Raw genomic sequence first — 16010 nt, 5'->3', positions numbered from 1 at the left:
GCATTAATTGATGTAACGACATCGATGATAGATACTAATAAATACAACCTTTAAGAAAAAAAAAAGAAGATAATTGGACGGCCTCGGCGTGAAAAGCTGCCAACGCCGGATGATAAACACCATTCCTCTTCCGCGGAGGGGCCATGTCACCGCTTCGTTAACATGCGGGTCGAAACGCCGCATCTGCATTCTGGCGTCTGCGACGAGACGACGGACAAAGTGTTTGCGTGACGATACGGTCTAAAACGTGGTCGAACTTCTGCGTCTGTGATTTTACCCGCGGCTGTCACTCCATCATTCTCACCTGTTAGCCGTAAAGCTAACATATTTGACACCGTGACCTTGTTAGAAAAGCGAGTGGAGCTGCACGATGACATTTTGACAGCAGTGATTTTTTTTTGATTTTTTATGGCACTGTCACTGATTCATGGAACCGATTCACTATTGAAAACCAGGGTTAGCATTTAGCACCGGCTTCATTAGATTGAAATTTGTAAATAAAATCCTGTGCTAGAAGTTATAATGTTAAGGTCTTTTAAAGACCCTGAAAAATACATTTAATTTTTTAGAAAAAAAAATTGCCCAAAGATTACGAAGAACTGGCAAAAAAAAAAATCAAAAATGACGTTAGCTAGCTATTTCCTTTTTATTCTTATAATAAAAACAACTTAAAAAACTTTAAATATTCATTGTACTTTTTTAAAAAAAATGTTTGTTTTAATCTCAACGTAATATCGTCGTGGGCACCAACATGGCGAGAACCGTTTGGACTAACCAACTCTGCTTCTGTGGTGCCTGCCTTTCCCCATTAAGGCCACCAGGAGGCAGTATTACAGTGGCTAAGCTGAGGCACGCGTTCACATTCTCAGCAACCGTTTGGCATTTAACTCCGTTGTCACTTTGTCGATGTAGTTAATTGTGAGCATGAAACGCTGCCTCGTTAGGGCGTTTCTGCTCGTCTCGGGGGGGGCGCCCTCACACACACGTCATGAATAACCTGAAGTAAACCGCTGTCTTATTTTAATTTTCCTGCCTGTGTAATTGACAGGGGGCGCAGTTTCCTCAGTATTTGAGTGACCCTCGAGACGAGGCCGATCGTTGATGAGCTTCTGTAAAATGTCAGGAAAACAAAAGTGTTACATTCAAACACATGATTGATTTTTTTTCTCTCTCCCTCCTCCCGATTTCTCCAGAGTTACAACAAATTTATATTTTCAGAGCAGAGGTTTCCAGCTCGACAACAAATGAGAAGGGAAACACTTTTAAAGGCCACGTAACAACGGACTGTTCATAAACTTTCAACTAAAAGTGTTTTTGTTTTTGCGCAGATGCTTACAGGACGTGAACGATTTAATTTTTTTTTCAAAAAACTTGGTTTAAATTAAACAGGAGACTTTTGAAAATGACACAGAAGGTAATAGTATAACTTAATTACGCTATAAGCTATATATTTGTATTTTATTGACTTATTTAACTCGGAATGTAGCTCGTAATGCTAAGCGGAATAGCCTAGCATTACGATCGATAGCGCCAAACTCACGCCAAGTGGTTGTCAATTAGTTAGCTATCAATATATTTCTATTTTTTTTATTCTATGTCCTACTATGACTACAACGGTACTTTTACTATTTATTATTATTTATTATAATTTATGTAATTTGTATGTTTACTGTAGCTTGATTGTTGATTGACTGACTCAAAATTTAAAGCGCTTTGGATAAAAATACATTAGATTTTTTAGAAAACAAAATTGCCCAAAGATTACAAACAACTGGCAAAAAAAAAAAATCAAAAATGACGTTAGCTAACTATTTTTTATTCTTTTTATTCTTATATTAAAAATTGTACTGACTTATTTAACTCGAAATGCATCTTGTAATGCTAAGCGGAATAGCCTAGCATTACGAACGATAGCTCCAAACTCACGCTAAAAAAATCAAAAATGACGTTAGCTAACTATTTTTTATTCTTTTTATTCTTATATTAAAAATTGTACTGACTTATTTAACTCGAAATGCATCTTGTAATGCTAAGCGGAATAGCCTAGCATTACGAACGATAGCTCCAAACTCACGCTAAGTGGTTGTCAATTAGTTAGCTATAAATATATTTCTGTCAGTTGTAGCGGTGCTTGTGTATATTGTCTTTAAAGTTATTATTTATAAATATATTCGCGGTTTTGTTGAGCTAAATTTAAGGTCACTTTAGGCTAAGTTAGTAGAGCTAGTGCTACATTTGCTAACCGGTATTTTCTATTAAGCAATTATTATTATTATTTATACTATTTTTCTTACTCTATGACTACAATGGTACTTTTACTATTCATTATTTATTATTATTTATGTATTTTTGTATGTTTACTGTAGATTGATTGTTGATTAACTGGCTCAAAATTTAAGGCCCTTTGGATAAAAACGTCACTAAATGTATTATTGTAATATAATTTTGCGTATTTATGACTTTATAGTACTTGTAGTCATGTCCTGAAATTGAATTATTGTAAACAAACAAATCGTTGACATGAACACTTCTGTTTTGTCCTTTCACAGGAGTGTTTCACAAACCAACCTGGGTTCGGGGACCCTTTGGAGGACAGGTTGGTATCAAACCCTCCGCCTTCTGATGACACACTTCACTCAGATGTTTTACACTGTTAGAAATAAGGTTCTGGTTTTCTGTCGTCCTCGCCGGGTCCGTCAATCATCCTGGACTCACGCGAGCCTCGTAAAAAATTCGGCGGGTTTTCGTTTGTCAGCTATTGGTTAGTGTGCGAGAGTCGAACCTCTGATCGCTCATTTTCTGCTGCTTCTCTTTGAAAATAATAGCTAAATAAAAACCTCTCATTTTGCCAAGGGGCCCCTTGAGCCTCCCTCCTCGAGGGTCCCTAGACCCCACTTTGGGAGCAGTTGGTTAAACCAGCATTTACTGGCTGTGGTAATGACGCTTGTTTGTCCAGCGGTGTGTAAATCACGCTAACATTAGAGCCGTCCCCGCAGACCCACTGGAGACACGGCGGAGCATCACTAATGCAGCCGAGCCCTGGAGACGCTCACTTTCAGATCTATGAGACCGGGACTCTGACTACAGACCCCCCGACCCCCTACATTCCCCGCCCCTCTGAAGAGAAGGGAAACACAGCAGTAGGACGAGAGACAAAAGTCCTATAAAAAGAATCATTTGAACATATCGTTAGGGTCGGGGTGGATGGAGGATTTGAACCCGCACACATGTTGACGGAGAAGAGCGCCGCCGGTCCGAAATGTCCTCCTGTTGAGGAACATCATATTACTTCACGTTAGGGGAAGATCGATTATGACAAAAATTCAAATTCGCAATTTAAAAAAAAAAAAATCGTATTGAAATCCTGGTTCGCGAATTTGATTTTATTGAACTTTTGAACTGTATTTGGACGTCAAACTGACAATAATTACACATTAGTGAAAAAATATAAATATTATCATAACATGTTTAACTGTGACTGCAGCAACAACTGTCTAGTTGCTAGTTAGCCTGCTGTTAGCGTTAGCCAGCCTTGGCTCCGGTCACTCACATCATGATGTGCAATCGTCGAATCTTTGGTTCAAACCATTATAATAACAAAACTCTATGTCGAAGGGAGATGCTGTCCCTCACTTGGACGGACAGAAGGGACAGGAGTTGTCCAGGCTGAAACTCAGCCACACCTGGATACATTTTTTGTGGATGGTGTGGGAGCAGCTGAGTGGGTGGAGGCTGTCGGGACTCACAGGGTTCTGACAGACCAGGCAGGGTTTACAGACCCCCCCGCCTCCACCTCCACCTCCGCCGGCTGCCAGGTTCCCATGGTTCCCCTGGTTTGGATCTGGGGTGGTGGTCCTACCGCTGGTTCCAGGGGTGGACCTGGACAGTATGAGTCCAGCCTCCTCGATGATCTCCTTCACAGACATCCCGGCTAAAGTGCCTCGGGAATTCTTCACCTGCCGGAGCAGCTGGGTCAGCTGGTCCTCGTTGTACTGCGGGTAACGAGCCCTCAGCCTCTCCAGGACCTTTTGTAGTGTACCAGTGGGGGCGCTGCCGCTGGTACCACCAGGGTGGACTGGCTGAACGGGAGGGGAGGGGGAGGGGGAGAGACTGGAGGGAGGAGTCACACTCAGCGGGGGTCTGACGTGTGGCGGGAGCTGGTGGAGAGGCTGCGGTACCAAGTACTGTTCAGGTGACGGGTGCTGGTAGTACTGCTGGTACTGGGGTTGGTGCATGAACTGGTACTGATCCTGATGGAAGTGTGGGTATCTGTGTGCAGGGACGGGCTGTTGGACCGGATGAGGAGCTGGAGGGAAGGTCTGCATCACCTGACTGAACCTGAGGTCAGCCTGTAGACGGTGACAAAAGATTAGATCGGTTTAGATTAAATTAAATCAGATTAGATTAAATCGGTTTAGATCAGATTAGTTTAGATTAGATCAGATTAGATCGGTTTAGGTTAGATTAAATCATATAAATTTAGATCTGATTAAATCGGTTTAGATTAGATTAAATCAGATTAGTTTACACTAGATCATATCAGATTAGACTTAATCAGTTTAGATTAAATCAGATTAGTTTAGACGAGATTAGATCATATTAAATCGGTTTAGATTAGATTAAATCAGATTAGTTTACACTAGATCAGATCAGATTAGATTAAATCAGATTATTTTAGAGATTAGATCAGGTTAGATTAAATCGGTTTAGAAAAGATTAGATTAGATTAGATCAGATTAAATTGGTTTAGATTAAATTGGTTTAGATTAAATCAGATTAGTTTAGCTAGATCAGATTAAATCAGATTAATTTAGACTAGACCAGATTAGATCATATTAAATCAATTTAGATCAGATTAGATTAGATCAGATTAAATCAGATTAGTTTAGACTAGATTAGAGAAGATCAGATTGAATTGGTTTAGATTAGATGAAATCAGATTAGATTAGGTCAGATTAACCTGATCTCTGGGGACGTTGATGTGACGGCCACAGACCGGAACATTTCTTCCTTAACACCTAATCCAAAATTTCAGCATTTCTCACCACACGTTTAATTTTACAGTGTCAGAGAATGTGCCGTACCGTGGGGACCTGCGGCAGCAACGGGACATTGATCCTGGGGAGGGTCTCTAACTCCCGACCATTCTGCAGCTGCTGCAGAACTTCCTGGAAGCGGCTCTGGAGCTCGTGCTGGTTTCTCCGGACCACGGCCTCCATTTTGTCCCACCGCTGCTTCTCGTGAGGATACCCTTGAGGAAACTCCTCCCGCAGCGTGTCCAGATACTGACTCAGCTAGGACAGACAGTGACACGTGTGATTGGACAGCACAGACCGTGGAGCTGTGAAGACTACAGGAGACTCGCAGACAATATTCACAACAACAACCTCATCATCATTCCTGACCCAATGACATAATTCGGACAAGTTTGGCGGGCCGGATTAAAAAAGCCAAACGGGCCACATCCGACCCCCGAGCCACAGCTTGCTCATGCATGTCCTAGCCTCAATCTGCAGCAAATTCATACAGGAAGACCATCCGTTTATACTGGGTTTCAAACTGGTGACTTTCTTGATGTAAGGCAAGAGCTCAAACCACCCAACAACCGTGCTGTTTCATATTAAGGTTTATATTTAAAACTCCAAACATCCAATCACAGCCTTCGGTTCTTTCAGTTATCTACGTACCTCTTTGTACCAGGCCTCGATGTGGGTCATGGCGACGTCCCGCTGCTTTTCCACTGCGGCTTTCTCGTTCTGCAACGCCTCTAGCTCGGCCTCCTCCGCCTTCTTCCTGGCGAGCTGCATCTCCCGCCGTAACTCCTCCAGCTCCTCCTGCCACCTGCACTGCTCCTCGTTTTGCTCCTCTGTGAGAGCCTTCAGCTTCCTCTCGCTCTCCTCCAGCTCGTTGGCCAACCTGATGGTGGAAAGTGAGGGAACGATTGTAAAAAGAAAAAAAGGTTCTGATAGTAAACGCCAACACTTCTGATGGTACCAGGACCTGCTCTTCTCCTCCTCCGCTCGGTTCTTCTCGGCCGTCAACTCTTGGTTTTTGGCCAGGAACTTCTTCTTGGCGTGTTTGGAGTTGTTCAGCTGCAGTTTTACTTGAACAGACTCCAGTTTTTCTGACAGACTCTGAAAAAAAATGAAGTTTGACTTTGAGAAGTGTCTCAAAGAGGCAATGCGTAAATGACACAGGTAAATCCAAGATGGAGGCAGAGCGCGTCAGTCTCACCTTGTTGCTACGAACGACCTCCTCCTTCTTCCTCTGCAGTTGTTGTTTGGCTTTCTCCTCTGCCAACTTCGCCTCCTTCTGCTCCTTCTTCAGAAGCTCGTACTGCTCCGACAAAGTGATGCTGGATTCCAACATGGCCGCCACCTGACCCTCCCAGTCTGGGTCTGTGTTGACAGCGGAGTCCCGTGTCACGCTCTCCGTCTGAGTGGTCTGGACGTTCTGCAGAGGTTCTGAGGATTCTAGGATTATATGCGTCAGTATGTTAAAATGTAATACGAAAAATAAAAGTTAAAAGTTTGTGTTTGTTTGAGTTAAGTCCGTTTGGTTTCATTTTCATTGACACAAAAGGAAACACTTAAGTTTTGAAAAGTCAACTCTCTCGTGTCAAAAGATGTGATTTTTTTTTTTATGTAACGACAATATTCGCTGTTTCTACCTTTAACAGTCATGTTGTCGAACTCGAACTCCAGCTCGTCCTCCTCCGCAGACAGACGCCGCTCAGCCTCCGCGTTAGCCTCCATGCTAACAGAAGAACGAAGGTTTATGTTGTTTCCTTTAAACAGCCAATTTTGTTTAATTCTACAAAAATAAAAATAAAACAATTTTTAAAAATGGGGGAAAAGAAGAATCACGGAGAACGATCACGGTTCGGTTCAGTCCGTCGTACAATATGATCCGACGGAGACTCTCCCATCTCACTAGTTCCGCCCTAAAGATCGTCCACGTACCATTTTTGTCGCTTGATAATAACGCCAAAGATACGTTATGAAATATAAAAAGTTGATATTTGTGATTTTTTACGCTGCATTATATAATGAAACGCCAACATTATTTTAATTTTAAAAATTCCCGCTCTAATTCAATATATATACAAACAGAAAGAACCGAGTTTTAAATCATTTCTTTTGGCATACATGGCTGTGTTTACGTTACACATTTTATTTTATATCCCTTCCTTAAATGGTTGTTCGCACTAGGAGGCTAGCATGTTAGCTTTGTTATAAATGTTCCATGGCAAAACTTCTTAAAATAAATTATACGTTCACAATGTGTCCGATTAGACTGTAAAATATTTTTTGGTTATTTTATTTATTTATTAATTATTTTATTTTTTAGTATTTTAATTGTAAACACGTAGTTTTATTAAAATAAAAAAATAAACATTCTCTGTTATCGTTTATGAATAAAAAAAGAAGAGGGAAAACAAATTCAGAGTGAGCCATCTTCTTTTTCGTCCCGCTCTCTCCGTTTCCCATCAGAACTCCCGGTAGTCACATGACGAAGCAGGAAAACCTCCTGACTCCGTGCTCCTCCTCTCCTGCCCTAGCACCGTCACAGTCGCTAGTTTTCTCGCCGTGAGTGAGCGAGAGTGAGTGGGTGTGGGTGTCGGTTAGCTTCATCGCAGCTATCCCAAAGCAGCGGGGAAACATGGCAGACACGGACAGCGAGGTTCGACAGATGCATACCGACTTCGAGGAGCTAGAGGACGCGGAGGACCTGTTCCCGGAGCCGGCCGCCACACAGGAGGTGAGTTTGATGATGATGATGAGGAGGAGCAGGAGGAGGATGAAGAGGAGGCCGAAGGGAGCAGCGTCAGGTAGGGCGTGATGCTTCCAACTGTCAGCCGTTAAAGACTCACGGGAGACGGGAGGGGCGATGTGTTTGTTTTATTCACCCTCGAAGCAGCTGCTAGAATAACGGTGGCCTTCACAGCGACGGGTACAGGAGCCGAGCCGGGTCATGTTTTGGGGAGGAGGTAAAACAAAAGGGAAGAGCAGGTGTGTCCGCTCTGTGTCAGGCGACAGTCACGCAGGTGAGGGTGATGCGTTCAGGGCCGATCGGTAAAACACGAGAATGGCCTCGTTTTGTACGCATTTATTAAGTGAAAACAGTGTCAACACAGAAACGGATGTAAACAACACGTCACGGTGTTTACTTCGTTGTACGAACACACGTTTCTTAGCCAAAAAAAAAAAAAAAAAAGAAAAGAAAAGAAACTTTTAAAGCTTTATTTGAATTTTCTACTGATACCAGACTGAAAGTTTAGGACTATTCTGTTGTTGCTAATACTTCTGTGGTATTGTAGTAATACTTTAAGTATACATTTAAGTAAAAAAAAAAAAAAAAAAAAACACGTAACAAACGTCTTTTATGTCCTGATTGGTTCAAAGTTCGCTTTTCGATGCGAGATTTTAACAGTCATCATTTAAACTTTGCCCTGAAACTATCCCGTGATCTCAGGACTTTATAGTCTTTTCCAGAAGATGTGGAATTGAGGGTATTCCATTTTAATGCAGACAAGATGATTTAAAAGAAAAACAGGCTACTGTTGTGTTTTCTACTCATTTTAACTTCACCAGATATTTGAATGGTTCCAAAAATAATCATTGTGGTTACTCATAATTCCTGGCAGCCATGTATTTGTGCTGTGTACTTGCCTAAAACTGTAAAACAGCCACTGCTAAACTTGTGGGTTTGTGAGTTTTGCATTTATGCTAAACTGTTAGCACTAACTGCTCCTCAGAGCTCAAGACTTTTCAGGGAACAAACTTACAGGTTTTTTTATTTTTATTTTCATTAAAAAGTGTATAAATGAGACTAATGACACTCTCATAAAGCTAGAAGACTTTTTTGGGGGTAAAATGTTGGTTAGTGCCACCTTCAGGTTCAGTTGATGCTGACACGTATGATTAGCAGTACAAGTGATTTAATTAATATTATATTAGGGGGAAAAAACAACAACCAAAAAACAACTTGAGTTTAGAGTTCACACACACACACACACACACACACACACAGGTCTTTAAAGAATGCTGTTGTGACACTCAGGAAGGCAGTGCTGACATGATGAAAACAAGTGTGTGTGTGTGTGTGTTCCACTTCCTAGAATATCGCTGAGTGTGTTTTTTTCGTGGACCGATGAAGGATTTGCATTTGTGAGGAAACTCTGTTTGGTGAAACGTAAAAGTACTAAGTTGTACCCGAACAAAAACAGAACAAAACAGAACAAGTGTGTTTAAAAAAAAAAAAAAGTGACACCATTTTGTTGCTCATTTTGGAAATAAATAAAACAGAAAATAGAGCACGAGTGAGTGTTTCTCCAAAAGAGTACCTTTAAAGTACTGTCCTGGTACTGTTCTTTGGTTTATTTGGTCTTGTGACTACAGTTACGTTGGTGGGGAAAAAAAACAAAACTCAATATATCGTCGTGCCTATAGCATCGCAATATATCGTATCGTGATACGTATTGTATCGTCAGATTCTTACCAATATACGCCCCTAGTCATTTAACATTTTGTATTTTCTGTCGCGATACAAGCTTCTTGTTTGAGACGCTCTTGTTCTTACTTACGTTTACGTTTGGGCTTACGTTTCTCTGCGTGTCAGCGATTTTCAACCTCCGGCACGGATTTCCTCTCCACGTGTTCACGCAGCTTCTGGGCTGTTGGCCGCGGCTGCATCTCCTCCTCGCCGTCCTCGTGAGCGTTTGTTTAAGTAGGTCGACAATCTTGGCGGTTTGGAGGAATTCTAACTTGAGGTACAGAGAGACAGGAGACGGAAATACTTTGTAGGATTTGTCAAACAAACTGCTGAGGTCCCAGTGAGCTGACATATATGTGTATATGTGTGTGCAGTCTGGACCAGCCAGTTTACCTGCAGAAGACATCGGTACCAACTCTAATGGACCCAGACAGGATCTGCTGTTTGATGATGATCCGGAGGACCTGTTCGCAGGTACACACACACACAAACACCTATAATATATATGTATGTATATATGTTTATAAGTGTATATATGTATCTATATGTATATTTGTTTATACGTGTATATGTGTACATTTATATATATGTACATATGTATGTGTATATATTTATATATGTATATATGTATGTATATATGTATATAAGTCTATATATGTAGATATGTACAGTATATATCTGTATATATGTGTACATTTATATATGTATATATGTGTATATATGTATATAAGTCTATATATGTAGATATGTACAGTATATATCTGTATATATGTGTACATTTATATATGTATATATGTGTATATATGTATATAAGTCTATATATATATATATATATATGTGATATGTATGTATCATGTGTATATCACGGTGTCTCTGTACACGTTTGTGTGGTAGAGGCCACAGAGGAGGTGTCGTTGGACAGTCCAGAGAGGGACATCCTGCTGTCCGATGGTCCGTCTCCCGCCATCACGCCCATCACCCCTCCCTCTTCTGTCATCACCCCGTGCCTCGGCCACGATGACATGTTCATAAAGTCCTCCTTCAACGAGGTAATGGGATTACTAATTGGTCCCAAAACTGTTATTCATTTATTGCAAATACTTTTTCTTTGTTCGTCAATGCCTGACAGGCGGAGAAATGAAATCCTATTCCGCTAGGTGGCAGCAGATTGTTATTAAAACTAAAAATTAGAGCTGGTGAAGAAGATCTTTGTTAGTGTCTTTCTTCAATACCTGCCAGTAAATCAGCAATGTCCTCAATTAAATAGGAGTACATTTTTAGTAAATTTAAATGAGAAGATTATTAAATATTATCACATTACATATACTATTTGTGAAATTGATTTTTCGTGGTGTGTTGATGATTTTTTTTTGTTTAGACTAAAATACAAAGAGAAAACCAATGTTTCAGAACTGTGGTGTTTCCTACTCTAGATTGATGAAGAAGAAGAAGAAGAAGAAGAGAGCGATTCATTCAACATGCACATATCAGTGTCTGACCCTGAGAAAGTGGCAAAATGTTCTAAGACAGATTTTGCCTGGTGTCTGAAGCCTGTCTAATTTTTTAAAATTTGATTTGTCTTTTTCTCTCCTTAAAAATAAATGATTTTGAATTTGAACTGCAGAAACCCATGTCGTTAACTGTGTTTGTTATTTCAAATAAAAGAAAAAATATTTGCCTGTAATATTTGTGTGTTCTAGGTGACGGGATGAATGCGTACATGGCTTACAAAGTAACGACAAAGGTGAGAATATTTACTTTACTTAATATATATATCTGTATGTATATACTTTTGCACGCCACATTTTTCAGTTTTTTATTTCTAAAAACAATTTAAAGTCATGTATAATTTTCCTTCTACTTCACAATTGTGTGTCGCTTTATGTTGATCTTTTATCTAAAATGCCAATAAAATATATTTATGTTTGTGGTCGGAACGTGACAGAATGTGGGAAAGTTCAAGTGGTATGAATACTTTTTCAAGCCACTGTATGTGTATATATATATACATATATCTATCTATATACGTATATACATATGTGTATATAAATATATATACACATATCTATCTATATATGTGTATATATGTATACATATATACTTCTGTATATATCTTCTATTAAAACACTTGTTTCTGCAAATATATCTGCATGTAGTCTGCACAAACATCGCCCCCGTGTGGTGAACTCATAACTCTCATAATTTAATTATTTTTCATTTTTACAAACCTGTGACATTTTTACTCGTGTGCGCTACACAACAGAGGTTTCCAATTGTTGGGCCTCGGCCCTGCACTGCATCATGGGTAATTTGGTACCAGGTTGCAGAGGGTGAAAAAAAACATGTTAATTGCACTTAATTACAAAATAAGTTTTATTTTGCCAAATTCTTTACCTATTAAAAAACACTTGATGCTTGTCAAAATAAAAGTCCTCGGAGAGTTTCAGTATAAAAGCCGCCGTCTTGTGTCCCAGGAGATGAACGTGTTAGTTTTCCCATAAAGAGGCTTAGTATTGACAGAAGTATTTAAGGTTTTGTAATGTCATGTGATTCTCTCTCTGTCAGAGATGTTCACAAGTCACTTTTTCCAAGTCCAAGTCAAGTCTCGAGTCTTTGAGGGGCAATGCCAAGTCAAGTCCCAAGTCTTTCGTCCCAAGTCAAGTCTCAAGTCTCAAATAGCTGAAATGAAAGTTTTCATATTAGACGCTATCCGGGATAATACTGCATTGCTGTGTTGTTTTGGATTAAAAGTATGTACTGTACTGTACTATAGGCCTATAATATGTTATTGCACACTACACCATCAAAGTTGATCAAAACAATGTACTGTGCATGTGCAATGTGAAGAAACATCACAAAAGCTTTAAGCTTGATCAATGTATTTTGTGAATACCACAGGATACATACAAACTTCTATACAAAAATACTAGCATCTGAACAGCGTTTTAGGCTAAGAAATCATATGCATTACGTGCTGTTTAAGGAGAGGTTTCCGTTTCTGTTATGTCAGTGACAACATTAGTCTAAACTAAAACAGCCACACGCAGGCTGCTACTTGCGGCTAAACGTAGTGGCCTGAAGTATAAAATAAATCGGTAACGTCAGAGGAGGGGAACTATAAAACTAGCCAACAGACTACAACTGTGGTTGAATTAGTTTGCTAACGGTAACGTTATCTTCCCATACAAGCCCAATTTCCCTTTGCCCACTGACCTATTCTTGTGTGTTCTGAGGTGCCTGAGAAAGTTCGACGTTGTTGATCCAGCATCATTTATCTTAACGCCACACTCCTTACAAGTAGCCGTCCACTTACTGGATGTCCTGCGCAAAGTCTTTATAAGCAAATGCAATGACAAAAGGAATCGCTCCAGTCTGACTTGCCGCCGCCATGGTCACTGTGATATGAAACCTAAACTTGAAGCAGCACGCATGCGTTACAAACCTTAGCGCGCGATATCAAGGGAGGAAACTACTTCTGCCTGCGATTTTTCCATAACGCTGGGAAACACATTGAAAAAAGTGAAATGAGTTAAATGATAAAATAGATAATTCCTTGATTATGGACTTTATTCACGACTCACGAGTCATAACACCGAAGTCCGAGTCAAGTTTCGAGTCTTAGAGGGCAAGTCTCAAGTCAAGTCACAAGTCTTTGTGCGACTTAAGTGCGACTCGAGTCCAAGTCTCAGACTCAAGTCCCCATGTCTGCTCTGTGTAACATGCGTTGTTTACATTTCCCTCCGTTTTTTTTCCCTCCGTTTCTCTCCCTCAGACTTCCATGTCTTTGTTCAAACAAAACGAGTTCGCAGTCAAGCGGCGTTTCAGTGATTTTCTGGGCCTGCACAGCAAACTCGCCTCCAAGTATCTTCATGTAGGCTACATAGTACCACCTGCGCCGGAGAAAAGCATTGTGGGTAAGTTGGAGCGCGGCTACGTTCCTCTGGGAGACGTGTTTAAATCTAACTGGGTCATAGTACTGTGTATACCACAGCGGCGGTGACATAGACAGGTGCTTAGTGCGCCATCTGCTGGAGGGGTTGATGTCAAAGAAATTAGTAAAATGGGAGGTGATAGATGGCGCCAAACCTAATTCTCACCTAGCTCCTATGCGACTGTGATTGAAGATAATTAGCACAGGGTTAGCCTATAGTAGGATATAGTAGGATGTAGCCTTGAGTGCGTACGTAGCCTTGAGGACGTACGTAGCCTTTAGGACGTCTGTAGCTTTGAGGACCTACGTAGCTTTCAGGACGTACTTAGCCTTTGGGACGTACGTAGCCAAAGCACATTCTCACCTAGCTCCTATGTGACTGTGATTGAAGATAATTAGCACAGCGTTAGCCTCAATGCTAACAGCGTCCTTGGTCCTTATCTGTAAGCTACAGACGTCAACGTCTGTCCTCTGACTGTTTGCAGGAATGACTAAAGTGAAGGTGGGAAAGGAGGACCAGTCGTCCAATGAGTTTGTAGAGAAGAGGAGGTCGGCACTGGAGAGGTGACAACACACACACACACACACTAGGTATTTAGCTAAGCTACAGGGTTTCACAGTAATACTACATACCGTAGTATTTTATGCACATTACTGCAAATTCTCAGGAGCCCCAAAAAACTTGTAAATATCATTTTATACATTTTTTATTTTGTCGTACAGTGATGCTGTGAAAAGTGTGTCTGTGTGTGTGTGACTGAAGAACAGCCGAGTCAGAACTGTTGAGGTCAAGAGGTCAAAGCACAAACGTTAGAATCATCATTGTATTAATGTGCGCACGTGTGTGTGCGTGTGTGTGTTCGATGAGCAAGAGAGGTGGTGTCAGAAGTGGGCCGGGCTGACATTCTCCTAACCTTTACTGACACTTTATGATTGACAGGAAGGTCAGATAGTGACAGATCATGAGGCTGCAGAACTCTACACACACACGCAAAAATAAAAATATATTTCTGTGCTTACTGTACAGAAGTATGCTGTAAAAGTAAAAAAAAAAAACAATCCGTGCTTCCAGGTCCTTTCCAGGTACATTCACTCGAGTTTATTTGTTTTTAATTAAATATTATATAGATCTGCGTTTGAAGGTAGAACGGTCCAATAGGAGCCTGGCTCTCACTGGTCTGAGGGAAACCCCCCAGTATGTTACTGTCACGTGACCCAGGAGTCGAACCATCAACTTGTTTTGTTTGGATTTTCCGCTGTAGATACCTGATGAGGACGGTGAAGCATCCAATCCTGCGGAAGGATCCGGACGTCCTGCAGTTTTTGGAAAGTTCGGATGTGAGTAAGAAGACGACATGTGGTTGTTGAGCCATACATTCCCTAGGGGGCAGTGCTCTACTTCTCCTGTTTTGTCCTCAATGTTTTTTGTGTGTTGTCTGTTCCCGTCATCATAGATGTGCTAGTAGGATGTAGCCATGAGGACAAACGTAGCCTTGAGGACGTACGTAGCCTGGAGGGCGTACGTAGCCTTGAGGACGTACGTAGCCTTGAGGACGTACGTAGCCTGGAGGGCGTACGTAGCCTGGAGGGCGTACGTAGCCTTGAGGACGTACGTAGCCTGGAGGGCGTACGTAGCCTGGAGGGCGTACGTAGCCTGGAGGGCGTACGTAGCCTTGAGGATGTACGTAGCCTTGAGCACGTATGTAGCTTTGAGGACCTACGTAGCCTTAAGGACGTACGTAGCCTTGAGGACGTACGTAGCCTTGAGGACGTACGTAGCCTTGAGGACATACGTAGGCTTGAGGACAAATGTAGTCTCGAAGACGTACGTAGCCTGGAGGGCGTACGTAGCCTTAAGGATGTACGTAGCCTTGAGCACGTATGTAGCTTTAAAGACGTACTTAGCCTTTAGGACGTACGTAGCTTTAAGAACGTACTTAGCCTTTAGGACGTACGTAGCCTTTAGGAAGTATGTAGCTTTGAGGATGTACGTAGCATTTAGGACGTATATAGCTTTGAGGACGTACGTATCTTTGAGGACGTACGTATCCTTTAGAACGTACATAGCCTTTAGGACGTACTTAGCCTTTAGGACGTCTGTAGCTTTGAGGACGTACGTAGCCTTGAGCATAAATTCGCCTCGATGACACCACAGCCTGGTGCGAGGTTCCACGGCCTGATCTAAAAACTACCTCAAGGTTTAAGGGTCTGCAGCGTGCGGCGTAGCCTCACATTCTTGTCCACTGCTGCTTAATTCGGGACGGCGTTGCGAAGGCATCAGAATAAATGGCTTTGTGTCACCGCTTTAACAGATGAATCACTTGAACGCTTGACCGAGCATGTCGCTCCATCCAGCCGCCTAATGAAACACAACCACAGGTGGCGCAGGAGAGGAGGGATACAAATGGGACACAACAGCAATTGAAATCTATTTAACCCTCCGCACCCCCCACCCCCCTGCTCATTTACCCTCTCCCCTCCATCAGTGAGGGCTCCAGAGACCCCTGCGTTCCCATGCTGCTCCCTCTGTTCTAAATTAGCGGTGGCAAATCTGCGGCGCTATCAGAGGCCCGCCCTCACACGC

General features: G+C 41.6%; 2 protein-coding genes across 4 annotated transcripts in view; one reads left to right on the top strand and one right to left on the bottom strand.

Annotated features, from left to right (window-relative positions):
- Positions 1-3367: 3367 nt before the first annotated feature.
- On the bottom strand, positions 3368-8047 carry rnf214 (ring finger protein 214). 2 transcript variants are annotated; one of them, XM_008336468.3, is made up of 7 exons: positions 7701-8047; positions 6671-6756; positions 6235-6473; positions 6001-6134; positions 5688-5916; positions 5085-5294; positions 3368-4349 (listed from the first exon to the last, which is right to left on the bottom strand). In XM_008336468.3, the coding sequence occupies exons 2-7, from the start codon at positions 6753-6755 to the stop codon at positions 3630-3632; spliced, it is 1617 nt and encodes a 538-aa protein (XP_008334690.1). In that variant the 5' UTR covers position 6756; positions 7701-8047; the 3' UTR covers positions 3368-3629. The 2 variants fall into 2 exon arrangements, with proteins under 2 accessions (XP_008334690.1, XP_024908987.1); XM_025053219.1 differs by lacking the exon at positions 7701-8047 and having other exon boundaries at positions 6235-6464; positions 6671-6944.
- Positions 7396-16010, top strand: part of snx2 (sorting nexin 2) — a 17026-nt gene continuing 8411 nt past the window's right edge. Inside the window, exons 1-8 of one of the 2 annotated variants that reach the window (XM_017043136.2) lie at positions 7396-7761; positions 9870-9969; positions 10390-10544; positions 10929-11007; positions 11196-11239; positions 13268-13409; positions 13912-13990; positions 14689-14764. In XM_017043136.2, the coding sequence (XP_016898625.1) occupies positions 7663-7761; positions 9870-9969; positions 10390-10544; positions 10929-11007; positions 11196-11239; positions 13268-13409; positions 13912-13990; positions 14689-14764 (774 nt within the window). In that variant the 5' untranslated portion in view covers positions 7396-7662. Of the gene's footprint in view, positions 7762-9869; positions 9970-10389; positions 10545-10928; positions 11008-11194; positions 11240-13267; positions 13410-13911; positions 13991-14688; positions 14765-16010 lie in introns of both variants that reach the window. The other variant, XM_008336470.3, reaches the window with a different exon arrangement.

This window comes from Cynoglossus semilaevis, chromosome Z (assembly GCF_000523025.1).
Source record: "Cynoglossus semilaevis isolate Cse_v1.0 chromosome Z, Cse_v1.0, whole genome shotgun sequence".
Lineage (NCBI taxonomy): Eukaryota > Metazoa > Chordata > Actinopteri > Pleuronectiformes > Cynoglossidae > Cynoglossus > Cynoglossus semilaevis.
The sequence above is the reverse complement of the archived record's forward strand: the minus strand, read 5'-3'. Positions and strand labels throughout refer to the sequence as shown.